This window comes from Rhineura floridana, chromosome 11 (genome assembly GCF_030035675.1).
Source record: "Rhineura floridana isolate rRhiFlo1 chromosome 11, rRhiFlo1.hap2, whole genome shotgun sequence".
Classification (NCBI taxonomy): domain Eukaryota; kingdom Metazoa; phylum Chordata; class Lepidosauria; order Squamata; family Rhineuridae; genus Rhineura; species Rhineura floridana.
In genome coordinates this window covers 9532026-9559638 of record NC_084490.1, presented here as the reverse complement: position 1 = coordinate 9559638, position 27613 = coordinate 9532026, and the positions used below count along the sequence as shown (strand labels likewise).

Here is a 27613-nt window from a genome sequence, read left to right as displayed (position 1 = left end):
TTCAGTCCCTTTCGGCATGATCTCTAACATGGCATGATGTTTGTAGATGAGACTTCATAATGATAATGAACAAAATAGATAAAAATATTGAAGATGAAAGAAGTGAGTTTCAAGATGTTTTATCCATTCTATATAGATGTGTTCTGAGAGATTAAAAATATGGTTTGGCTTGCAGACTGATCCAAACAGACCTATCATTGTGATATGCAAGTATAAAAGCTTAATACAGCAAAAGGTAGCCACAACCTATTTCTTTCTTTCCAATAGGTCTTAGGTAATGACTAACTTTGAATGGATATAAACCTAGTTGAGATGTGTACGGTATTACTATTTAGCACTTTCAGCTTTGCTTCAGCCCATATCAGGGCAACTTCCAGCCCTCACATATTTCAACCATCTTCCTTCCCTATAGTACCACTATAACCCTCTGGTTTCTGATTTGAGCTTTTTCTTCTTTCTCTCAGCAGTGCTCCAGTCTCAAACTCCATCTATGAAATGTTCTACTTCCCATATTTATTTATTTATATACATGATTTCTATTCCCCTCTCAATCGCTTGGTCAACAAAGGATAACAGAGTTCTGTTTAGGTGGCTGTTTCCCCCTTGAAGTCATGCTGAACTTTGGAACATTGTTTGAACTTTCACAACACCTGGCTAGAATGGCTCTAAAACAAACAACCATTTCATAATTCAAAAACAAGATACAATATCCTGAAACAGTTTTCTTCTTCACATCCTCCCTGTTCATTGACACTTCTTATGTAGGATATCAGCAACATATATAAAGCTCTTATATCATCTTATAAACTCTTGTATCATTTATATATTTCTTCGCTTTAGCTGGTTTCTGGTGTTTAACTCAGGCCTCATCACAATTATGTAGCATTTGGGGAAAAAGATACAACCCAGTAACCCAGCACAGGAAGCCAAAATGGAGAAGATCTCCACAGCTACCATATATTTTCCTCTTGTGCTCATGTATGTTGGAACAAATGAGACCCAAACACTGCAAAAGATCAGCATGCTGAAGGTGATGAACTTGGCTTCATTAAAAGTGTCTGGTAACTTCCTGGCTAGGAAGGCCACAGTGAAGCTGACAATGGCCAGGAAGCCCATGTAGCCCAAGACACAATAGAACATGAGGACTGAGCCTTCATTACATAGCAACAGAATTTCTTCAGTCATTGAATGCATGTCCATATCTGGGAATGGGGGAGTTGTTGCTAGCCACACAGCACAGATCCCTACTTGAATTTCTGAGCAAGAGAGAACAATGGAATAAGCCAGTTTTGGTCCCAACCACTTCCTCATCCTGGATCCTGGTTTGGTAGCCATGAATGCCAAAACCACAGAGATGGTTTTGGCCAAGATGCTAGAGAGGGCCACAGAGAAGACAATGCCAAAAGCAGTTTGTCGAAGAAGGCAGGTCACTTTATTAGGCATTCCAATGAACAGGAAAGAGCAGAGGAAGCACAAGAGGAGGGAGATGAGGAGAATGTAGGTGAGGCTTCTGTTGTTCGCTTTGACTATGGGAGTGTCCCTGTGCTTGATGAAGATGCCAAGCATCAGAACTGTGATCAGAGACAACAAAAGTGAAGAGAAAGTTGAAATAATGGCTGAAGTATCTTCAAAAGTTAGGAAATTTGGAATTTTGGCAATGCATTGATCCTGGCCTTTGTTTGCATACTGATCTTCTGGGCAACTGACACAAATTTCCATGTCTGAAAGAATAAGCAATGTATGAACATTTGAAATAGCCAAGATTATTTTAAGATCAGCCATATCAAGAGTGCACCTAACATAGTATTTTTCAGCAGGGAAAATTTCAAAACCTAATGCCCCAAAGTTTCTGCCCTTTGAAAAGTCATATATTAAATCTGGAATTTTCTACATCTGTTTTTAGCAGCCATCATCCTTTTTCTTAGAATCATACATCTGTGCAGTGAAACAAGAGAATCATTACAGCCAAAATCTTGGGAGCCAAAGAAAGTTATTTTGATTCAACTTTTCAACCTCTCCCCAGGCAGTCTTGCTCTTAGAAAGATGAGACCACTACATCTATTCGACCCCAACTTGATGGTAAAATGTATTACCTATTGTTCTGAAAACATTTTCTTTAATATTTATTTATTTATTATTTGTCCATCTAGCTGAGTGTTGTCTACACTAAATGGCAGCAGTTTCCCAAAGTTTCAGGCAGAGGTTTCTCCCTCCTACCTAGAGATGCTGGGGATTGAACCTCAGACCTTCTACATGCAAGATGCTCTGCCACTGAGCTACAGCCCGTCCCCATTAACAGTTGTGTTGAGAAAAATATATTGCTACAATTTAACCCTTACCCCAAATTTAATTACAACAAACTTGCAAAATTGCTGCTCAGAGTTTACATCAATAAATTGTATTGTTTGGAATATCTTAACATGACATCGCCTACCCTTCCCATTCGAGATCATCCCATCTGGACACGGAGCACAGTCATAGCAGCAAAATTTCTTCCCCTCCTTCTTTTTCTTCCCATAGCCAGGAGGGCAGCAGTCATTACATACTGAAAGGGGTGGCACCTATCCAATGATATGAGAAGAGTTTAATATTAAGAAAATGTTTCCCCAAAACATGGGGTACTCATCTTACAGCAGATGATTCATCAATCAATAGGAGGGCCAATTACACAGAATATACAATCTGTGTCTGTACTGGTGACGCATGCAGTGTGACAAAATTCTGCAACAACAAATTCAACAAATATTAGACTGTTCATACTTAGCCCAGCCAATGATAAACTTGTCTTACTATTCAATCTAATAACATTAACCAGAGATTTGCCTTAGGGATTTCACAAAAAAAGAATGATAGGTAACATTTTTTTTATCATCCAATATTCAGTGGCACATACTAGTCAGAGATGCCTTCTGTGGATGTTGCACTTTTTGGCATCAAGGCTTTTTTATAAAGAAAACAATGCTAATTGAACTTTCAATATACCTTAAAGGACAATGTCTTTTCTAGGTGACTTATAAACATATAAAAATGTAATTTCAATAATATAAGCTCATGCGCAAAGTAAAGTACAATCAACAAAAAAGTGAATAGCCTATCAGGAATAAGTACAAATTAACTAAACCTTTAGAACAATATACTGTATACTGTATGTATGTGTGTATGTATGTGTGTGTGTGTATATATATATCCAATAACCAGCAGATTTATAACAATATTCTAAAAACTGCAGCACCTTCAATAAAACATCTTAGTTTAAAGATAGATGGAACAGATGCATCTTCAAATCCTTTTTGAAGGCCAAATGCATATTCCTTGGGAGAGAGTTCCATGAGTTACCCCTGGAAAGACTCTGTCTCTAGTGCCTGCTTAACTAACCGATTTTAATAGCAGGTCGTTGAGGAGTGCCTTGAAAGCCAAAGGTTCAGGCATGTTTATTCAGGTGAAGGCAGTCTTTCAAATAGCTTACTTTAACTATTCATTCAGATAGTACAGGTATCTAATTAGGCATTAGCATACATCTTGCTCAATCCCATGCATACCACAAATAGTCAGCTTGAGCCAATATTTCTTTGCTTTGTTAAGTTGGCAGTTATCCTGCACTCATTGCACAGAGAGAATCTGAAATAGTCACATTATCCTGGGACATGTGCAGAGTTCCAGAGCTTCTTGATAAAAGCCAACAAAAAAGGCCCCCAAAGCTCATCTTAATGCACAGCAGTGTTCATACAGGTGAAGGCAATCCTTCACATGATGTCTTGTCTCCACTGAAATACCTAACCTTCACTTATTAATACTAATTATTAATTTAAAAAGCTATTTCTTCTATTTAACAATACAACAGAATATTCCAGTGAATTTCAAATTTATGCTTTAAGTGGAGAGATCCTTCCTTTGCTTTCTTCACATCTGTTGCCCGTCCAATTCATTGAGTAACCATGAACGTTAATATTTGAAAGACAGTGTAGTTATTTTCCCACCTGAGTAAAGTCTCTGTTCCATTTGATTCTGTCTTCATTAATGATGAGCTCTTTGCCAGGATAAGCGTGAGGATCCAGATTTCCTACTTTGACCCTGACATAGGATTTATTTTGAAATGTGACCAAGTTTGTAATATCAAATCCAGCTGCTAATTCTCCACGTTCATTAAAGGTAATTTCATCTCCAGCACTGTTGTTGAATAAGATCCTCTGAAGAAATGAGTGGAGCTACATGCAGAGAGAAAGAGAATTAAAAGGTTGAAAAATCTTGTAATATTCTTATTAAGATAGTTCAATAACTTTCCTAGATCAATATAAATTGTTTTCCTCTTGGAAATGGAAATGGACTGCCTTGAAGTCGAACCAACTTATGGCGACCCTATGAATAGGGTTGTCATGGTAAGTGGTATTCAGAGATGGTTTACCATTGCCTTTCCTCTTGGAGAGAACCATTATGATGGTATCCCACTTCCAGTAGCAGATATACAGTAGAAAGCGAGTGGAGAACGATGCATCAGTACAAATTCAACAGCTGAAGGTGCTGTGAAGAGGCTTTCAAAAAGATATATGAAGAAGAGATAAGGCTATAAACGTGCTTGTTTGGGACCATCCTTTGACAAGGAAGGGAAGGAATTTGAGAAGACGAGCAAGAGAAGAGTTGGGTGCTCATGTTCTATAGATATTGTAATAGCAGCCTGGCTACAGCCGTGATTCTTGGGGCTGAAGGAAGTTGTAGTCCAAAACAGCTAGAGAGCACCAGGCTGGTAAACACTGCGGTATGTCATGTCCTATCAATGTTCTGTACACAGGACATAAAAAACTGAGGGTTTTTTGCAGTGAGAATTGTAAAAGATATCTCTACTGTTAAGGGTTATTTTCCCACAACACTACTAAAATCTAGGTTCTTCTGTTAGAACGGTAGTCTGCAACTGAGAAGGAATCTTCATTTAGGTCTGAAGAAACAAGGGAGGATCCATTATGGAACTTAGGCAGGGCATGTTCAGGCAAATATTCTGTACGTAGCCATTTCCTGCACCTCCTGCTAAATCCACTGATTTCTATCTCCTTGTGGGTAACACTTTGCCATCCTTACCCTAACACTTGCAAAATCCAATGGTAAATAAAAGAACGTCATACAGATAACTTACACCTGGAAGTGTCAACTCAGGAGATAATGACTTAAAAAGAGAATGAAAGGCCACTCCTTCCATTCCCCCCTCCTGGCCTTTACACAGCAACTAGCTAAGAAGTTTGAGTGGCCTGAGGTTCCCCCTAGAGAGGCCAACAAGATATAGTCACATCGTCCTGTGCAGAGTCACATCATCCTGGGGCATGTGCAGAGTTCCATGTGCTAATCTCTCTCCCCACCTACCCACCTGGACAACAGGACATTTTAGAATCCTTTTTTCAGAGGTTTAGAATGAGCTCTTCCTGACTGGCACCACATTTTAAAAAAACAAAACTATTAATGCCCTGATATTTGTGGGGAAGCAGAAACAACCAGTGGTTGTGGTTGTTCCGATTATTAAGCTCAGATAATAGCTGTAAAAGTGGCTACTGGCTAGCAGCTTTGATGGCTCAACAGATTTAACCACAGAAGTGAGGAAGGTTTTGTGCCAAGCGCCCTTACAGAGAAACTGCAGTTTGTGACTCTTGAACCTCCACCACCCACTTGCTTTTGCCAACAACGATGGTCTCTTCTTCACAAAAGAGGTTGCCTGCCCCTTTCTTATGCTGGACACCCCTAGCCCTATATGCATTCCCTTTTTATTCCTCTTAAGAAAAACAAAGGGTCACAAGCTCTTCAAAACTGAAGTGGCTGTTTTTCCCTTGCCTGTCCCATTCACCCAGATACTGCCTGCATTTCTCACCATCTCTCCTTTTTCCAAAATGAGCTTCACACAAAACACACACACACCCCTGTGAGGTTTCTTTGAGGTGTGTTGGAACCGTAAGGCTGTTCTTTCAAAACTGGTAGCTTGAAAAATTATAGTTTTATCTAGTGCTGTGCCAAATCTCTAGCCTATCTCCCATTTCACTAATTGCTTCATTCCCCTTCTTGAAAAAGCAGAGTGGGGTTTTTTTTGGAGGGGGGCTGTCTTCATTGGGGGGGGAGGGATAACTTTGACAAAATCTTCACAATGTTTGGGTGGGTTAGGAAGAAATTTCTTTAAAAATCCACAGGAGAGACAGAATCGCCCATTTGCTCTCTTTCCTTAAGACAACATCACAAGGTGGCCAAGTGAAGGATGTGCTTGCCTTTAACTTTTTCTCTTTTCAAGGTGCAAGCCTCCCTGAATGCTGCTAGAAAGTTTTAAAAGAGCTTCTTTGCTCCCTGTAGTCAATCTGGTATTCATGAATGCTCCATGTTTAGTGGAGTATCCATGAAAACCAGATGCTTTCATGGATACAGTTCCTAAAAAACTACAGAAAGTCATAAAGATAATTTGAAACAGCTTGAGACATACTACACTGAAAGAAACCGGGTTATTAACATTAGATTAGAGGGAACATAGGAAGCTGCCTTATACTGAGTCAGACCATTGGTCCATCTAGGTCAGTGATGTCTACACTGACTGGCAGCAGCTGTCCAGCGTTTCAGGCAGGAGTCTCTCCCAGCTCCACCTGGAGATAGCAGGGATTTACTTTGGGCCTTCTGCATGCAAGGCAGATGTTCTACCACTGAGCTACGGCCTTTCTCGAATTGACAGGCACTCCCCCCCACACACAAATTTCTTAAGAAATATCTGCCTCATCCACCTAAACTTCAGTAGGATTTCAATAGGATTTATTCATATTGGCAGGAATAGATTATTATGTAACATTTGATGAGCAGGGCAGGAAGCAAAGGGATAAAAGACAAAGTTTAATTCCAATTCAGTACTCAGAAATTGGCTAGTCAGGAGGCGTGATACCTATCAGAAAATTATCCTTACTAAACAACTTCTCTTGCTAGGATCAAATCTGCAGATGAGCATTTTTTTTTTCTTGTACTCACTGTTGGGAGTTTTTAAAATTAAATTCTTGCTGGTGGGAAAATGTACATGTTAAGGGACATTACAACATGCAACTGCAAGTTTGTGGTATATGCTATAATTTGTCCCTGTAATAACATAGGGATGGAAGCATCTGTCAGTTTAGGTTCTCTCATTATCTCATTATTCCAATCTTAAATTCACTTTTCCTTTTGCAGCAATTCACATTTTTTAAAAAAAAATAATTTTTTTTAGGATTTTAGTGTGAATTTTTCCTAATAAACACATTTTGGTGCAGTTCTATTGTACACATTTTTGCAAGCAATTTCTAATATTGCACATTTGTGTATGTTATATATTCACCAATATATTTATATTTATGCACACTTCCCTTACCATATCATTTTTGTAGACATGGTTTGGTTGGAGAATTGCATCACAAAATTTGGATACGTGCGAATTTTGAAGGATGGCTCTGTTTTGGTTCTCCTATTAGTTCAGAAAGTGCAAATTCGATAGATACAGATTTAAATGGGAACTGGACCAAATTCCATATCTGTATATTTTGTATATCTTGTTGACCATTGTACTATACTGTCACTGAGTGTTTTTTCCATCAGGTCTGGAAAGTTACAATAAGTGTCTGGAGCAGTCTTATCTGCTTTGCTGGCCTGGGAGAGCAGACATCCAAGGCCAGACTGGTTGCCATGGTAATGGGAGATAACAGCTTGGGGGGAAAAAAGTTCTAGTTGCTTTCTATTGCTGTTCTGTGCTACGCTGTCTGTGTCTTGTCTCTGAACTGAGAGCTTCTCCTTGAGGGGGGAGAAATGGATTTATTTGTAATCATGTATTTACTTTAAACGCCTTTGGCCTTATTGTATAAGTAAAGACTCAAACTTTCTCAAGCCTCTGTGATGCTTCTTTACCATCTTACATCCAACGTAACGTGTTTGTTTCACGCAAGAACCGCCAAACTTCAACAGGGTTATGGGCCCAGATCCACAGCGCGTTACACAGGAGTAAGTGGCTGGTCTGAACGGCAGACTGAGATCCAGAGGGCAGCTTGATTGATTGTGCCAGACAGAGGTGAGCAGAGATGGCTGCAATAAACATGTCTGGAGGCTTGCCGATGGAAAGATTGACGGAAAAGAATTATGGCAGTTGGAAGCCAAGAATGTATGCTTACTTAATAAAAGAGGATTTATGGGATGCAATTGAAGGGACACCCCCTGCACCCCTTACAGTGGCCTGGACACGGAATGATGAGAGGGTGCAGGCATTTATTACCCTGGCTCTATCCGACTCTCAACTGCTACACGTGAGAGACGTTACTAATGCCAAACAGATGTGGGACCGGTTGGAGGCCCTTCATGTGCAACAGACCGCGGGATCTAAATTGTGTTTGGCATGGAAGCTGTACCAGATGCGCTTCACGGGTGAGTGCGATATGAGTGAGCATCTCACGGAATTCAGATGCCTGTTTGCTGAGTTAACGGATCGAGGCGTCGAACACAGTGAACTTCAGAAGACCTATTTGATCCTGGCTTCACTCGATGGGAGTTGGAATACTTTTGTCATGGCAATGAAGTGATGCCAGATGGGGGGCTCAATGTCGCATTTATTGAGGAAAAACTGACCCAGGAATGGCAGCGGAGACAGGAGGCGAAAAGTGCCGTGCCGAAGGAGGCTGTCGGAAGCAAGCAGGATTACAAGCAGGAGCAGCAGCGGCTAAAGGCTTGTTATGTTTGCGGAGCTCGTGGGCATCTGCAGCGGGACTGTGCAGTCAAGCGCAACTCCAGGGACAGAGGCTGGAAACAGGGAAGTGTGAACTTTGTTTGTAAACAGAAGTCTCAAGATTTAGGACCTGTTGACTGGATTCTTGACAGTGATGCGAGCCATATATTAATCAAAGACAGGAGTTTGTTTTACACGTCTACAGATGAGCAGGACTTTGTGCAACTAGCGGATGGATAGCGGAAAAATGTGGAAGCTCGTGGACTGGTGAGATTTGATAAGCTTGGAATACTATCAGATTGTTTGTTTGTACCAGAACTGTCTCATAACATGTTGTCTGTGAGAAAACTGACCAGTTGTGAATTTTCAGTCTTGTTTGACAGAGACAAATGTTATGTAATGAGGGGAGATCAAGTGTGTTTGCAGGGAAGCCTGAATGATTCCCAGTTTGTAATAAAAGGCAGTAAAGCAGGGTGTGCTCTGTTAAATGCTGAGGCACAGACACATCACGTCCATGAATGGCATCAGAGGCTGGGACATGCAAACTTTGACACGATAAAGAAAACCCCTATGCATAGTGAAAACATGCGTTTGAAAGATTGCGGACAGTTAATGGATTGTGATGCATGTCATAAAGCGAAAATGACAATTGCACCAATTAACCGGGAGGCTGAAAGGACCACAACACCTCCCTACCAGCTAATTCATGTTGATTTATCAGGGCCAATAAACACTTCACAAGGAGGTGCTAAATTCTTTATGATAGTGGTTGATGATTTTTCGAGATACACTCATGTTTATTTGCTCAAGCAGAAAAGTGAAGCTGAGCAGAAGCTGAAACTGTTCATTAAGAGAATCGAAACTCAACATGGCATCATGGTGGGGGCTATACACACAGACCAAGGAGAGAATTTCATGAGTAAAGCATTGCATGAAGTGCTGGCAAGTAAGAAAATAGCACTTAAACCTTCCACCGGGGTTGCAGAGCACAAAAACAGGGTGCTTCAGGAAGCATTAAGAGTCATGCTAATGGATTCCAGTTTGGGGAACTCCTTCTGGGCAGAGGCAATTCTGTATGCGAATTACATTCACAACAGGGTGTTACACAGTGCACTTGGAATGTCACCTTATGAGAAACTCACTGGGAGAAAGCCGAAAGTGCAACACATTCAAACATTCGGAGCTAAATGCTGGGTTCACATATCACAAAACAAGAGAAGAGGCAAACTTGCACCCAGAGCACAACAGGGATTTGTTCTGGGGTTTCAGAATGCATATTTCAGAGTTTGGATACCAGAAACACAGCAATTAGTTCTGAGCAGAAGCATTAAAGTCTCAGAAAAGCCTTGGGATCAAAGGCAAACAGTCATTCTTACAGGGTCAGCTGACACACAAGCACAAACACAAGCACAAACATTTAAACCAAACCTTGACATAAAAGTGGAAGGCACACAAATTCCTCTCAGGGATGCATTAAATGAACTTATTTGTGGGACATGCAGAAATAAGAAACGCAAGGCTGAAGAAATGGAATTTCCAGAGCAAGCTGTGCCAAGTACCAGCTCAAACGGGGGGGCTGAGAGAGCAGAAGCTCTAGTACCTTTGAGACGTTCGCAGAGATCAAACATTGGCAAACCGCCTGACAGATTTACTGTAGGATTAATAACCAGTCCTGGAATGCATAAAGAGGTTGATATGGATCCCGAAACACTGTATTTGACTTGTGTTCAACCGAAGTTTGATTGAATAAAGTTTTAGCTATATGTACTGAAATGTAAACTGAATCTGTATGATGCAATGTACTGAAATGTATTGCAAGTTGTATTGTAGAAATGTATTACTGTATTGTTATTGTTGTAATGAATTACAGACATGATGGGATAAAAGGGGGGATTGTTGACCATTGTACTATACTGTCACTGAGTGTTTTTTCCATCAGGTCTGGAAAGTTACAATAAGTGTCTGGAGCAGTCTTATCTGCTTTGCTGGCCTGGGAGAGCAGACATCCAAGGCCAGACTGGTAGCCATGGTAATGGGAGATAACAGCTTGGGGGAAAAAAAGTTCTAGTTGCTTTCTATTGCTGTTCTGTGCTGCGCTGTCTGTGTCTTGTCTCTGAACTGAGAGCTTCTCCTTGAGGGGGGAGAAATGGATTTATTTGTAATCATGTATTTACTTTAAACGCCTTTGGCCTTATTGTCTAAGTAAAGACTCTTCTTTCTCAAGCCTCTGTGATGCTTCTTTACCATCTTACATCCAACGTAACGTGTTTGTTTCACGCAAGAACCGCCAAACTTCAACATATCTATATCTATTTTTCTGTTAAACAACAAGACAATTGAAAAGCAGAGTAGAAGAACACACTCATAACAACAAACATCATAATGTGGGACCACTATTGATGCAACATTGGGAAGAGAAGTCTTATACTAAAAAGGATCTGTTTCAAAGCTTTTTAAAAAAAAAATCTGAAAAATCAGTAGACAACAAACATTTGGAAAAAGAAGCCAGATGGATTCTAAGACTAAACACCAAATTCCCTATAGGTCTTAACGAGAATCTAGACCTTCTACCACTGGTATAGGAGGATTGACTGATAGATAAATGTGCCTTCTGGTGCAGTACAGTAGAAGGAAAGAGGAGACAGTATTGAACTTTTGTATTTGAGTAAGTCATCTATTTTCATCATGGTGTATACATTTTTTCATTATATTAATACACAAATACTAACTTAGACATTACACCTTTTCTCCTCCCCCCCTTGCTTCCTATCCCCCCCGCTGCCTGATTTACTTGGTGTTCCCCTTTTTTGCAACATTCAGGACTGTAAAAAAATTTAAATTGGCTCTAGGAAAGTGAAAGATGCTTACCATTTTATATGATAACCTGTGTTAATACATGCCAACAAGTTGTGATGGTATCATTTTAAAGCACATTTTAGCAAAGCTCAATGTATTTTGTACGTATCTGTTCTACTGTTTTTACTACCCGTGTATGTGAATGGCCTGATTGGTGGTGAGCAATAAACCTCTCATTTTCAGTCTTTATTTTTATTTATTTATTTATTTAATTACATTTCTAGACCGCCCTATAGCAGAAAGCTCTCAGGGTGGTGTACAACAAATAAAATCACAATTAAAATATGAGCAAGTGTGGAAAATATATATATATATATATAGTACAATTATAAAACATTAATAAAATTGCCATTGAGATTTATAAATTAAGATCATATTAAGTTTAGAATGTTAAATTAAAATATTTAAAAATTTACAAAATTTAAAAAGGTTGCATTCCTAACTCCCACCCCTGCTAGCAGCTGCAGCAAAAAAGTAGGGCAGGATGATAGCACCTGGATTGGACCCAATGTTATTGCATGGTGGCAGTGAGACTGACTTTGGCTTTAGTGGATCCCAAGCCAGCTCAGCCCCACCACCGTCTACTCCCATGGGATGGCCTATTTTGGGGCACTTTACTGATGCCTAACAGCAAATTTCCTGCCCACCCACACATTCAAGAGCCACCAGAAGGCTGGCTGATCCAGGAGAAATCATCTTTGCCTAATCAACTCCCCACCCCCACCCCAGTTTAACAGGGATTCCTCAGCCCATGTCTCTTATGTGTTCTTGTGAAAGTCTGTGTCAACTAAATCTGATTAGCATCTTGTAAAGAAATATTTTAATTCCCCTTTGCGATGCAATAACATTTCTTAAGATTTATTTTTATCCTTGGCTACACTAATCTTGAGCTGATGTTTGGAATCATTCATTTCAAAATGTGCCTATGTCTCAGTGTCAAAAGGTCCTAATTATGGGTGTCAATGTCAGCTTTACAAGTACATATATAGGTTTGGATAGAAACTGGATACTTCATAACAAGAAACACTACCTGCCACGGTTCGGCATTCCAAGGAGACAGTCTGGCCCTGGCCTCCATTGTATTGAGGTTGGCTCCAGATGAATATGTGATATGTAAAGCATGTGCCAATGCATAGACAGCATTATAGATACTGTAGCTGTGGCCAGTCATGCTCATTTCAAAATAAGGTGCAGGAAGGCTCTCCAACATCTCCTCTCCAGTACATGTATTGCCTATCAATGATGACACAGTGGAGTTCCAGACTGAACAAATGAATGCTTGTTCCCAGAAATTGTTGATAAAACCATCTCCATTTGCCCAGGTGGGATTTACAGTATGAAGAAATTCTTTGAAGTCTTGAATCTCCTTTGTGTGAATTGCAAAGGAGATAGCACCATGAAACATTTGCATATCAACATCAACAACTTTTTGAAGGATATATAATGTGAAATCAATTTGGGCTGTCGTAATCCATATTTTTGCCTCAGATAGCCACTTCTTGTATTGAGGAAACATTAGTTGAGTTACCTTGATTGCCCCTATAGTACTTGTCAATGATATCATAGCTGCAGTTTCTCCATGTATAACAACTGCATTGGCTTTGCTCATCATGAAAGCTGATAAATGAATTCGTGCTTCATCTATCATATCAAATATGTTACTGGGGAAATGCACAGATGTTTGAACTCTTTCTGTGAATGCTGAACAGATCCCATTCTTGGAAAGCATTGGCTCCACAGTCTGCAAGAAATGTTCTCCACCTTCATCATCTTGAGCAATAAACCCAACCCATTTCCATTTGAAATGAAGAAGTAACTGGACAATTCCCCGGTATTGAAGCCTTTCATTGGGGACCATGCGGTAAAAGGAAGGGAACTTGATTTCATCATTCTCTCTTGGTTCAAATGAACCAAATGAAATCTGCGGGGGTCGGAGGGAAGAGACAGTCATTTCAGCATGGGAACAGAAACTCCTGATACTCCCATTCTTCTGATTATTTTCTTACAATGCAATCATATATATCCCAAATATGTTTCCTTTTAGGACCACACCCTCCTTTTACCAACAGAAAAGCACACACTTAAATACAATCATGGTCGTATTTTATCTAGATATCCATTCCTATCACTTTTATTTATTCTTTATTTTCTTTTTATGTTTCCTTTCCTCCAAAGGCACACATCACAATAAAATAACCATTATTTACAAGAAAATATCAATCATTTATAGAAGAAAAAAAGAAAATCTCTAAAAATTGCAAAACTAAATCAAACAATGCAGCACAATGCTAGGCACTGCTAGATTCAAACTGCATCTATCACTCAGATGCCAGAGTTAGTAAATATGCTTTTTATGGGCATCTGAAAGTTAAAAATGTGGGGAAGGAATTTCACAGTTGGAACACAAACACAGTGAAAGCTCTGTGCTGTGTCACCACCCTACTCGCTATGCCTCTCACTGGGACCTCTAACAAGACCTTCTCTGCTGATATCAAAGCATAGATCATTAGGTACTGAGGGAGGTACTTCTTTCAAGTTAATGGATCTTCAGGTGTTTAGGGCTTTGTGTGCTGGAGAATTGGGCTTGGTAGCTGACACGCAGCAAGTGCAGTTATTTCAGGATCATAGTAATGTTATCCCACCTAGCTGCCCCATTCAGCAACCTGGTGTAATCCTTCATTACACATATTAAACATACATTTTTACGCATACACCCATACACATTGTTGGGATACCCATATTACACCTCTAAAGCATTTCCCATTTAAACTCCTTTTACTTTTTTCCTAATTTTCATAAATCATTGAATTGCTACTGGAAAAAGTGTAGAAGAGCAGATTATAGTTAAGGGAAATCCCCATTTCTCTGATACTCAGTTCCTACCTGTGGAATCTTGAAAAGATGTAAGATGTCTGCCATGTGTGAGGAGGTATCAAAGCTAAGTCCCCCAATGACTCCTATTATGTTTTTCTGGATGCCACATTTGTAGTTGGGGACAAAGTGACGTGATTTAAAGAGCAGGTCCAGAGTAGAATGGTAGGTCATCCTTGAATCTGAGTAGCTGTCATAGATGTGGAATCCAAGGGTGGCATTGGGTAAGATCTTGGGGTTGTCATTGACCTCATCAACAGCAAACACCAAAGCCAGGATGTGTTGGTAGAACTTTGTCAACACTCTGCAGATACAATGAGAATTAAATAAGTACACAAAATATAGATCTGAGAGATTCAGCCGCCTGGCTATAAGGAGAAGGCACAGGTAGCAAAGCAAGTAATTAACTAATCCCTATTGGCAAGAAGGAAAATATATTCTGCCTTTAGAATTGTATATTATACGGTATAATTTAGCATGTTCACATCTATCTTCAGCACAAACCAGATTTTTAATATGCAGATTATTAAGAGTTTTGTATAGAAATAATCAAATAACTTGTTGAATTTCACTTCCTTCATCTTCAATATTTCTATGCATTTCATTATTTATCATTATACTGTTTCTGCTGTGCCACATGGTTATTCTCTAGTTTTTGAAAGCATTGCCACCTTTCTGAGAGCTCCTAAACCAGTTGTGGGGAAGCTTTGGCCCCCCAGATGTTGCTGAACTACAGCTCCCATCATCCTTAGTTATTGGACATGCCTCCTGTCACTGAAGAAAGTTGTAGTTCAGCAACATCTGGAGGGCCAGATCTTCCCCACACCTGTCCTAAACCTTCATTGGCTTCATACACAAGATTTCTGTGCACTTTCAGCACCTAGATTTTTATAATTTAAAAGCCTAGGAAGAGCCACCATAAGGAGGAATGTAGGGAGCTGTTTTACACTGACAGAAGGAGCAACTCTTCTTGTTGTTTTTATATTTTATATTCCTTCAAATCGATTATGACTTATGGCGACCCTATGAATCAGCAACCTCCAATAGCATCTGTTATAAACTGCCCTGTTCAGATCTTGTAAGTTCAGGTCTTTGGTGTCATTTATGGAATCAATCCATCTCTTTGTTTGGTCTTCCTCTTTTTCTACTCCCTTCTGTTTTTCCCAGCATTATTGTCTTTTCTAGTGAATCGTGTCTTCTCATTATGTGTCCAAGGTATGATAACCTCAGTTTCATCTTTTTAGTTCTGGTTTAATTTTTTCTAACACCCAATTATTTATCTTTTTTGTGGTCCACAGTATGTGCAAAGCTCTCCTCCAATACCACATTTCAAATGAGCTGATTTTTCTCTTATCCAGTTTTTTCACTGTCACATCCATACATAGAGATTGGGAATACCATGGTCTGAATGATCCTGACTTTAGGGTTCAGCAATACATCTTTGCATTTGAGGACCTTTTCTAGTTCTCTCATAGCTGCCCTCCCCAGTCCTAGCCTTCTTCTGATTTCTTCACTATTGGCTCCATTTTGGTTAATGACTGCCAAGGTATTGATAATCCTTGAAAAGTTCAATGTCCTCGTTGTCAATTTTGTTGCTGTTGTTGTTATGTGCCTTCAAGTCGATCACAAAATATGGCGATCCTATGACTCAGTGACCTCCAATAGCATCTGTCGTGAACCACCCTGTTCAGATCTTGTAAGATCATGTCTGTGGCTTCCTTTATGGAATCAATCCATCTCTTGTTTCGTTACATAATTTTTCTGTTATTACTTTAGTCTTCTTGACATTCAGCTGTAGTCCTGCTTTTGTGCTTTCCTCTTTAACTTTCATCAGCATTCGTTTCAAATCATTACTGGTTTCTGCTAGTAGTATGGTATCGTCTGCATATCTTAAATTACTGATATTTCTCCCTCCAATTTTCACACCTCCTTCATCTTGGTCCAGTCCTGCTTTCCATATATGTTCTCTGTATAGATTAACCGAATAGGGTGATAAAATACATCCCTGTCTCACACCCTTTCCAATGGGGAACCAATCGAGTTCTCCATACTCTGTCCGTACAGTAGCCTCTTGTCCAGAGTATAGGTTGCTCAAACGGAAAATCAGATGCTGTGGCACCCCCATTTCTTTTAAAGCATTCCATAGTTTTTTATGATCTACGCAGTCAAAGGCTTAGCAACTCTACATAGGATTTATTTATTTTTAGACAGCATATATTCTGACAAACAGCAGCTTTCTAGGATGTCAGAGTGCTGTCTTTCCCAACCCTTCCTTCGTATGCCAGGGATTAAATGAGGAAACTTCTGCATGCAAAACCGGCATTGCACTGCTGAGCTATGGTACTTCTCTGAAGCCGGATACAAACACAACAGATGTGTCTGCTGGCTTGCTGCCTTGATTCCTGATTTTTCTTTAGCAAGTGGTTTAATGACACAAATTATTCAAAAATATGTTCTCTTTTAAGGATTCTTCAATCAAGTCATTTTTGTTGTACAGTGTACTACATCCCTTTAACCACATTCTCTTTGTGAGATCAAATAAAACTATAGTATGGAATGAAACCAGTGTTTGTATAATCTTCACAACATCTTGTTATCCATAGCTTGAAACCCATTTAGGAGTGAAGCTGAGCAAAAGAAGAGTTCTTTGTAAAGTTTTGCTACTGTGATTCTAATTGCCCCTTCACTGTTTCAAGAAAGGAACAGATCCACTCAAATTTATAATACATCTCTTTGGCACTAACTGTCTCTGGCATTAAATGAAAATAAGGCATTTTGTAGGTGTCATTTTCAATACAAAATATAAAGATTTCCTGAGTATAAAAACATACAGTGATGGAAAGCTGCACCTGTTGAATTTCTGCCCAGCATGCTTCCTTAACAGCTGGTTGGGATAGTTGTGAAAGACTCTGATCTGGATGTTTTTGAAACAATTTCTCAGTGACTAACTTACCTCTGATTGTTTCCAATGAGCTTTAGATACTGTGTTTTTTTACTTGCTACATTTTTGTACTGCCCTTCATGCAAAGAGTTCAGGTTGACTTTCACTGCTCTCCTCTCCCATCTTGAATCCTCATGACAACCCATAGTTTGTACTGTAGGTGAATCAGGGAATGGAAATTTGAACCTAGCTCTTCCCAGTGCTAGTCCTCCTTGCTAGCTGACACCCTACACTGGCTCCCAAATGATTCACTGCCTAACTGACTTTAGTTAGAAGCCATTGATTCCCATAAAATAATCCTAACAGAAGAACAAGTGGCAGTTAAGCAAGATTAAGCAGAAAATAATTTTGGTAACAACCTATATAAAGACCAGAACTAGTAAATATTTGCATGGAAGAGTGGAAAATACAAGGGTTTCTTGTGTGTATTCATCACTACAGAATAGGACACCTCTCTCTCTCTCATTACCCATGTCAGCCACTTTGTCCTGCCACCCAGATCACTTTTATCAAGGTACGTGTACTGGTACCTCATTTTATACCAAAGCACCATATACAGTATATTGGCAACAAACAACATTATAAGTCCCTTTCTGAAAATGGGCAGAGCAAACAATGAACAATTAGAGGTCCCATGAAATAATACAACCTCATCATCCTGCTGAATGTTTTATAGGTTTATACTGTAGCTTCATGTTATTGTATTTTTTAATATCCAGCCATCACACCGTTTCAATACATTCAGAGCTATGCCAGGCCTTAGTAGAAAATAAAGTCATACAGACTATAATGTATGAAATTGGACAGGCAGTTTTTGTCTGCCATCTAAAGGCACACAGTGTTGGGGGCAGGTGGACTTCCATATAGGGCCATAAGGTATTGGTGCCACTCCTGAAATGTTCTGTCTACAAATATCAGACTGGGAATTTCAACAGAGTGAAAGTACGAAGGTTACTAGGGATGTGTGGAGGGCAAACTATGGATTTCTAAGCAGTCAAAATGACAAAAGGAAACAAAGATAAAAAAGTGAAATGATGCTGCCATTTAAAGTGACCATTTAACACACTCTTGTAAAATCCACATTCAACGTAAGTTTCAACATATTAAAAGTGCTTATACGGTTAGGATGTTGGTCATGTTATATGTGACCCAGATGTTTTTGGTATCTCAATAGAAAAAAAAATGTAAGAGGTTTGCTCTCTGTATTTACCCATCCCCCATTCTTCGGGGCTCAAAACCTCTCACAAATACAGCAGGAGCATGGAGCCTTTTTCCTTTTGAGAACCTCATTTCTTTGGGGTTATTAGTCAGGGTGCACCTGCAGGTGGAGCCTGACACCAGATCAAGTGGTGGGGAGGTCCACAGTCAAAGGTGGGTGGGATTTCTCCCCCCGATATTGCCTTCACTCGTGTGCTCTTTTTTCCGTCACATCTCTTACCCTTATTTTTTCCTCATCTGTCCCACCTACATGTAATTATGCTGAAGGCCACACATGTAGTCTTCAGGCTACAATTTGCCTATTTCCCAAAATACAGAACTATGGAGATGGCACATGTCTGAATGTATGCACATTTGGTAAAATGAAATATACCTTTCTATAATAGGAAGATTTGACACCCATGTATTATAAGCAGAATAGGGAACAACCAGATCATAAAAGTTTAGTGTTTCCTAATGTCCAGTTGCCATCCATATGCACTTATGTTTGAGCATTTCATTTTCTTATAAAATCCCTCCATTCATATATTCTACAGAGCTTGGAAAAGTTCCTTTTTTGAACTACAACTCCCATCAGCCCAATCCAGTGGCCATGCTGGCTGGGGCTGATGGGAGTTGTAGTTCAAAAAAGGAAATTTTCCAAGCTCTGATATTCTACAATTATTATTTTTTTGTTATAGTAAACCAAGTACTTTTCAGTCAGATACACAAATATAAACAATCAATAAAATAAAATCAAGGACTGCTTCCTTACAGTGGTATATTAGTCAAGACTTGAGAAGGCTGTTGGTTGAACCAAATTTTGGTGAAAATATAATGGATATGAGACGCCATCCCACCAATGAGGAAATCCCCTGGCTCATACCACTCATGTGGAATATCCACAGGATTATGTATAGTGCGCTTAACACTGTGCACTTTGCATACCATGTTGGGGAGCAGTAGCAGCAGCAGCACCACTCTGATGGTGAACTTCTCTCTATGCATGGACCCCCCTGTACCTCTCCACAATATCATCTCTACTATCACACTAAATAGAACAAAATGGGTTTGGTGGCAGCGGAGTCTCTCAATGTATTACTCAGAGGGAAACATGTCCACCTTATTCTTAACTTCAACACTGTCACAAAAGCATGCCTTGGATGCCAAATAAGATACACCACTTTGAAGCTTGAGTTATGCAATGAAAAAGGGAAAATAACAGAGCCCAGTCTCTCTCTTGACCCTTATCTTAGCTGTCTGTGGAACATTTGGAGTGGGGGGGGGGCTTATGATCATTTCAGAATTGCTTGCCCTTTTTGTTTATTTTGCTTTCTGGAGCTTAGGCTAGGTGAATTGATTACAGTAATTTTGATAATTAAAGGAGAGATAATCACCTTTGTTTTGGACTACATGATGCAGCATCAGTAACAGATCTCTGAAAGCAAACATATTTGTCAGATCAGAGAAATACAGTATATACTAGGAAGGTCCTTCTAAGGTCATCTAGGACACCACTCAGTTGATGCAGAACATACACAATTAGAAAACCTCTGATAGATGGACATCAACCCTTTGGCTAAAAAACCCTCAATGAAAATATTTTTAGAGATGAGACACCATAACCCTGCACCAGATCAATTTTTTTTTAAAGCCACTTTTATTTAAAAATAATACTTTCTCTCCAGTCAAATTTGCTACTGCTGGAGGTCCCTATACCCTCTGGCCTATGTAACATTAATTGAATCTTGTTGGTCACTCCATGCTCTCTGAACTACTTACTGGATCTTGGGAACAGTGCTAAAGAGGGTTATAATCGTTTTTGGATGTAGGAAGCCTGGGAAATACAGTTCCCATGACACCCAGCTCCTTTAGACACAACACATATGTACAGGAATGTCTGAGGCATTCAGGTGTGGATGTGGACCTCTCTGCCATCACTCTCTCATTATGGTAAGAATTGTAATTCAGAAGACTAGCAGGGTGGTCTCATTTGTGTAAGGCAGTGGTAGAAAATGTGGTATCCTCCCAACATTCTTGGACTACAACTCCCATCATCCCTGACAATAATGGTCAGCTGTAGGCTGATGGATGCTGTACTTTAGCAATATCTGGAGGGTACCATGCTGACTACCCCTCCTATAATGAAAGGTGCAGGAGTGAAAAAAGAGCTTCATATCTGGTGAGAAAAAAGCCTCATATCTGGTGACAAAAGAGCTTCATATCTAGTGTGCTCCATTTCTGTCAGGGCTGTGTCAACACTTAGGTCCCTCTGAACTTTCTGCACTCCAGCAGGCATGGGTAATTCCTTTCCTGCATCCTTTGCCACCTCAAAGGGGTGAGATTCAAGACGTGTAGAGGTTCCACTTCACCCTGAGAAATTATAGATTAGTTGGAAGCTTCTAATTCTCTTTCTGTGCCTTGAGTGTACTAAGGGAAGGCCTATGAGATTTCTGTCCAGTTTGGAGCAGTTGCTAATTATCTGCTGCAATTGGCCTATTAAAGTAAAAAGGGAGGGGGTGTCTAAATATATTGAATAAAAAAAACAAAGGCACAAATTTGGAGGTTTCAAAATGGATTTTACCACGTAATGGACACTTCCCATTAATGCGGTAAGGAATTAGTGTATATAAGGGACATATCTGGGTTAGTAAATAACACAGAGGAGGCCCAGGATTTCTTCTTGATTTTCACAGGACACAGAATAATGGGCTCAAGTTGCAGAAAGCCACATTTAGACTGAACATCAGGAAGACCTTCCTAATTGTTACAGCTCTATGACAATGGAAGCAATGACCTAGGGATGTGTTGGGCTCTCCAACACTGGAGACTTTCAAGAGGCAGCTGCAAAGCCACCTGTCGGGTATGCTTTAATTTGGATTCCTGCAATGAGCAGGGGGTTGGACTTGATGGCCTTATAGGCCCCTTCCAACTCTATGATTCTATGATTCTTGTTCGGCTTCTTTGATGTGTGATGGCACAAGCTGTGACCTGCACCTTGAGATGCACAATACGGTAGACAAGTGTCCTTACCAGTGGACTCTCATCTCATTCTGGGGACCCTGCTACTATCAACAAGTGAATATTTTGACTGCCTGTGCCTCCACTTAATTGCCTTAAACTACTACAACTTCCTGACTGGTGCAGCCAACATTATGTCCTGGGGTGGTGAATAAGGCTGTTAGGTGTAGGGTAAACAACAAAACCTCAGAGTCAAAAGTAAAGCTAAATATGCTTTTACTATTTTTTACAGCAATAAAAACATTTATTAATCTTAGGAAAATTTACCTTAGGGGAATTTTTTTAAGAGTTTGAACAGTCAGCTATGTGAACAAAGGAAAATAACAAAGCAAAATGCTTCCAGCCAAAGAGGGTTTACATGTGCTCACTACTTAAGACAATACTTGTGGAAGCACACTTCCAGTGCTGCTTAGGCCCATGTCAGCAAGAGCTTTGGCCTTCACAAAATTTACTTTCCTGGATCCCAGATCTTCAGTGACTTTATGGATTCCGATTGCACTTCTTTCTTCTTTCTCCATCAGCTTTCCAACAAGAATGTTCTGAAAAACACTGCCAGCCAGTTTTATTTATATATTTCTCCAGACCTCTTGGCCATTCACAAGCACAGTAGACTTCTGTTCAGGATCCAGATCACCCCATAGTTTTCACTTCCTTTATCTGAACTTTTGACTCTCCTATGTAATTTTCCCTCAACTGGTAAGAAGAGCTTCAAATAAAAAGCAGTTGTGATGTTGAATATCACCCATAGTTTAATTATTTCATATAGTCCTAATTCATTTTCATCTTTTATATTCCTCTGTTGGAAACCACCATGAACACAAATGAAACCACAACCTGTTCTGCCATTTATAGCTTTCTCCGTATTAGCTGCTCCCTGTTGTTCAGCTGAGGCCTCAGAACAATAATGTAGCATTTTGGGGAAAAGATGCAGCCCAGTAACCCAGCACTGGAAGTCAAAATGGAGAAAATTTCTACAGCCACCATATATTTTCCTCTTGTGCTCAGGTAAGTTGGAATAAAGGACAGCCAAACACTACAAATGACCAGCATGCTGAAGATGATGAACTTGGCTTCATTAAAACTGTCCGGTAGCTTCCTGGCTAGGAAGGCCACAGTGAAACTGACAATGGCCAGGAAGCCCATGTAGCCCAAGACACAACAGAAAATGAAGACAGATCCTTCCCTCCTGACAATTGAGGAAGCCCCTGCTACAATATCCCCAATAGGTAGCATGAATCATCTGCTTAAAAGTTCCACAGTCAAAAAAATATTTAGTGATGAGCAGACCCCAATCCTGGTGTTCCTGCTAGGCAAAATTAGGACTGAGGACTTACAAAGTTTGTGCGACTTTGGCACATTCACAAGGCCCTGACAATCCTGTTTCTGGTTTTACTTGCCTAGTTCTGCATCTGCCCTGCAACTGTATTTAAGATGTTTTAAATATGTTTTATTGCTTGGTGTTTGCCCCCTGAGCTCCTTTGGGTGGAATGGCATGGATATATTTACATAAATAATGAATAAAACAATAATACTTCCTAGACAAAATACATGTGTGGGAAGCTGACATGGTACTTTGGCTTCCTGGGCCACTTTTCTTCACTGATCTACTGTTCTGTATATGCTTCGACCCAGTTTGCTGCCACTGATTCACTCACTGCCTCTCAAACGAATCTTAGCCTCAATAGTATACTCCATCTGTAAAATGGGGAAGTCTTCTAAGACAAGCAGCTAGAAATACATACTCATTCTGCCAATGCTTAATTCCTTATATGTTACATATCTGCATGTACTGAACATGTAGAGGGAATTGTGCACTCTGTGGATGGGAACATGTGCTTGACTCATTGGCTATGAACATAATTTCTAATCCATGTTTTGTGCTTGTGCCACGTTGTACAGATACAGATTGTGATAGATTGACATCTACCATCTGGCGGTAGATTGTGGCAGATTGGTCTCCTACCATCTGTGGGGGCCAGAGCCTAGCTTATCCATACTTGAGTTAGAATTCTAGCTCCAATTCCACCTTTATGCTGAAGGCCTGGAAAATCTATTTCCTACAACTCTCTTACAGTGCTCTGTTTTAACCCCACATTGGTTGCATCGGGTTTAGTGTACCTTTAGTTAACCAAAACTGGTGCAGGATTACCAAATAACTACCAGAGAGCAAAAACAACTAAGCCACCTTACTATGCTCTCAGAAGAAAGTGAGCTTGGTAGCCAAATCCCTTTTGAAAAATTAATTAAGAAATTTGCCAGAAGGAAAGAAATGTAGAAGTCATTCAGGTAGCCTATGAATTAAACAATGTGGCAATAAGAAGAAGAAGAAGAAGAAGAAGAAGAAGAAGAAGAAGAAGTGTTTGAATAATTATTGTTCAAATTTAATTGAAACATTTGCCAAGAAGAAAGGTAGATGTAGGCTACCTGTTTATCAGTTATATTATTCTCATTCTTATTATTAAGAATAAGAATAATTAGAATTGTTTGAATAATTCTTCTTTGAATTGTGCAAATGTTTGGTAACTTTTGTTCCTAATTCGAGTAACTGTATGATATAAAATGTGTCCATATATCTAGCTGGAAAAAAAACAAGGGGAAGCTGTATGACTAAGCCCCTTAGGCCTAAGAATAACAAGGAGAGTGTGTCTGATGGGAAATAAAATTGCTCATGTCAGGGAGGGCAAGAGGAGAAGGAAGGAACATAAAAGTCTTACACTCCTGAGAACCCACCCTGATCAGAATAGGGAAATGAAGAGGTGAGGCGTGACTCAGGACCAACTTCCCCAAGCCCAGTGCATGCAACTATGAGCCCATTGGTTGTTCTTGTTCCACTTTTTGTGGCACCCACCCCTGCAATAGCCCCACTCATTCCCTCCTCTCCCCCTTCCCCCTCCCTGCCCTTGCCCAAAAAAGCTCTTGTGAGCAGCAAATCATTCCAGCTACTTGAAGCACTAGCCCTGCGAAGCTAAGCGCAGTGCCCCATTTGTGGGGCTAAGAGCTTCCCCATTGGTGAAGGGGATTGGCCTCTTCCTCCCATTTTGGCTCTTGCAAGGCTCCTCAAAAGGCCTCGTAAGAGATGAGAAAGGGGCAAGGCAGGTAGGCCTGCTCAATGCCAAGATATTATTGACCTCTTTGTTTTTCAAGCAGCCTTTCACATCCTGGCCCTCCCTTACTTTTAGTGGTGCACTGACCTTATTGGTTCGATAATTGATGAGGCTGGATAGGAATTATTCCTCTCAACTAATCTGATCCCCCCGTTGAGGAGGTTTTTTCACCTATTCCTCAGTGCTTAGCTTCACAATTGTTAGGGGTCTGCAATCTTCCCTGTCACAATCTAGCAGACATCGCATTGGGCAGGATCAAACATAAAGGAGGACCTCCAATAAGGGATTAGATGGGGGACACATATCAGAAATACACACCACCTTGTAAATGTTTGCCCAATGGTCTGGGACATGACTACCTTGTGTGTGAAAATTCAAGTCAAACAGAGCAATATGTTGCAGATATATGCATGACCTCTTCTATTTAGCCCAATAACCCTAATGTCTCCACTGCCTGTTGTGGCTTCCTCCTTGTGGTTCAGATTTGGTTCAAATCTATCTAGTTGTTCTTTAATTATCATGGCCGTACCACACACACATACAGTATACTAAAAAAAAGGCTATATCTGCACTAGCATGTCCTGACCACTATCTTTCATGCACTGGTAACCTGCAGGCTGGATTATTGCAATGTGCTACCCCTTGAGGGTAGTGTGGAAGCTGCAGCTAGTTTAAAATGTGGCAGCTCAACTGCTCACTGGGGAAGGATATCGCCACCATGTTATACTGCCAATTAAAGGATTGCACTGACTGCCCATTAGTTGCTGGACTAAGCCAGAGCTTGGAAGATTACTTTTAAAAAGTAGTAAATTACAGTTACAGTTACATGGCCCCAAAAAAGTAGTAATTACCGTTACAATTACAATTGCTCTGAAAGTAACTGATTACTTTTCCTCCAAAGTAATCACTACAATTACATTTCAGTTACTTAGAAAAAAACACCTACAAGGTGCTGGCCTTGGCTGCTGCACATCTAAGTAGCCTAAAACAACATTAAAAATAAACAAACACATACAGAGGTAATAGAATAATTATTTTTATTCATAAGATAGCAATGGTGATCTCTCAACTGGTGAGGGGGGAGGAGGGAGGCTGAGGCCACTACTCAGATCTTTGCACGTGAAACCAAGTGCAACCCCCCCCACTCAGCCAGCCAGCATAATCTCTATCACTTAACCACCTCCCAGACCCTGCCCTGCCACCAACTAAGGAACACTCACCCAACCACACATTTTCCCCTGAGATGCAAAAAAGTTAAAATACTGCAAATGCAGCACAGTAGCCAGAGAGGGTGGTGGAGGCCAGTTTGTGTGCCAAGTGCAAACACAATATTCTCTCTCTCTCTCTCACACACACACACACACACACGTTGTCATCTTTCATCTCCACAGTTCTTTATCTCCATTCTGCTGCTGCCTCCTTTATCCATGTTCTTGACCCCCGGATCCTTTTCCCCTCCACTCTATTCTTCACCACCACTATCCATTTTTTACATCATTTTTTTCCACTCCACCCCATCTCACTCTGCACCTCCTCCCTCATCACCTCCTACCCATCCACAGAGCATGAGGAAAGAGCGACACTGCACAGAAGCCCAGTTTGAGGCACATGATTTTCATCCACAAATCAGAGGAGCAGAAGACTTCCCCTGCTCCCCCCCAAGTAATGCCCAAAAGTAATTCTGGAAATGTTACAATTACTTCACAAAAGTAGTAAAATTACTCCTAGTTCTATTACAATCAAAATGTAAAGGAATTACCCACTCGTTACTCAAAAATGTAATGAATTACAAGTAATTCGTTACTTGTAACTAGTTACTTCCAAGCTCTGGACTAAGCTCCATCTGCTGGTTCTGGTGTATAAAGCCCTAGACAGCTTGAGACCAGGATGCCTGAAAGAGGGTCTCCCCTTTTAAATACCCAGATGCCATCTCATCAAGAGCTCCATTCTGGACAATATAGGAATCGTGCTTTTAGCATCATGGTGATTAGCCTTTGGAATTCCCTCTCATCAAATATTAGACAGGTACTGTCTCTATTGAGTTTTGCACCTCCTGCAGACCCTCCTCTTCCAAATAGCCTTTTAAGTAGAGATCTTCCCAGTCTGCAAATGTGTTGGGGTTGTCTTTAGATGTTTTAACTTTTTTTTTATCTCTGGACTCCTTTGGGAAGAAGGGTGGGGTATGACCACCATAAAAATTAGGCTGCAATTCCACCTCCAAGTGTCAAGGGATAGGGGTTGCTCTGCCAAAGAATTTCCTTTTAAATATATGTGTGTAAAAGTCCTGAAGGCATGTATCATATAGAATAACAAGAAATCAATAGTCATATATTTATTTCATGCACAAGAAACTAAACAACAGTCTCCACTATAAACCACCTCTAACGCTCTGAAAAACTCCATCTGCATCACGACTGCACCACATTTCTACTCCACCTCCTAACATATTCCCCAATCAGAATGACAGCCCCATTCTTCCCATATTAAGTTTCAGTTTCTTTGGCTGAACTCTCCAGGACCGGATTTTAGGTTTTCAAGCAGGAGTTGCCAGAACCACACTCAGGGCTTAGCATACAGCAGGCTTGTGGAAGAAGTACTCATCATGAGGAGGACCTTACTTGTGAGGATCTTTTTATTCATGAGTACTTTTCTGTAACTAGTCACTTGTCCAGAGCATGAGGGCCCTGGCCTGCCTCCTGAGGCATCATCACTCCTAGGAGCACTAATTGGAGGGCATTTTGACTTTGAGATGGAACTCCCCTCCCACAAAGAGGGCCCCATGGCAGAATCCCCCCAGGGCCCAGGCTCCTCCTGGAAGATTGGCATGGCCTCTCATGGATGCACGTCTGGTGGCTCCATATCTTGCTCTGAGGAGGGATCCTCTGGTGGGGGCATGACAACCATGAACATAAATGAAACCACAAACTGCTCTGTCAA

General features: G+C 40.4%; 1 protein-coding gene across 1 annotated transcript; it reads right to left on the bottom strand.

The window, feature by feature from the left end:
• Nucleotides 1-819: 819 nt before the first annotated feature.
• On the bottom strand, nucleotides 820-17500 carry LOC133366975 (vomeronasal type-2 receptor 26-like). Its single transcript, XM_061590537.1, has 6 exons — nucleotides 17367-17500; nucleotides 14426-14717; nucleotides 12573-13463; nucleotides 3978-4205; nucleotides 2435-2561; nucleotides 820-1721 (listed from the first exon to the last, which is right to left on the bottom strand). Exons 1-6 carry the CDS (start codon nucleotides 17498-17500, stop codon nucleotides 820-822), a joined length of 2574 nt encoding a protein of 857 aa, XP_061446521.1.
• Between the last annotated feature and the right edge of the window lie 10113 nt (nucleotides 17501-27613).

Coding starts and splice junctions, on each gene's coding strand:
- LOC133366975 (XM_061590537.1), bottom strand. CDS start 17,500: ATGGGTTGTCATGAGGATTCAAGATGGGAGAGGAGAGCAGTGAAAGTC. Junction 14,718..17,366: donor CTCATTGGAAACAATCAGAG/GTAAGTTAGTCA, acceptor TTGTATCTGCAG/AGTGTTGACAAAGTTCTACC. Junction 1,722..2,434: donor GATGATCTCGAATGGGAAGG/GTAGGCGATGTC, acceptor TTATTCTTTCAG/ACATGGAAATTTGTGTCAGT.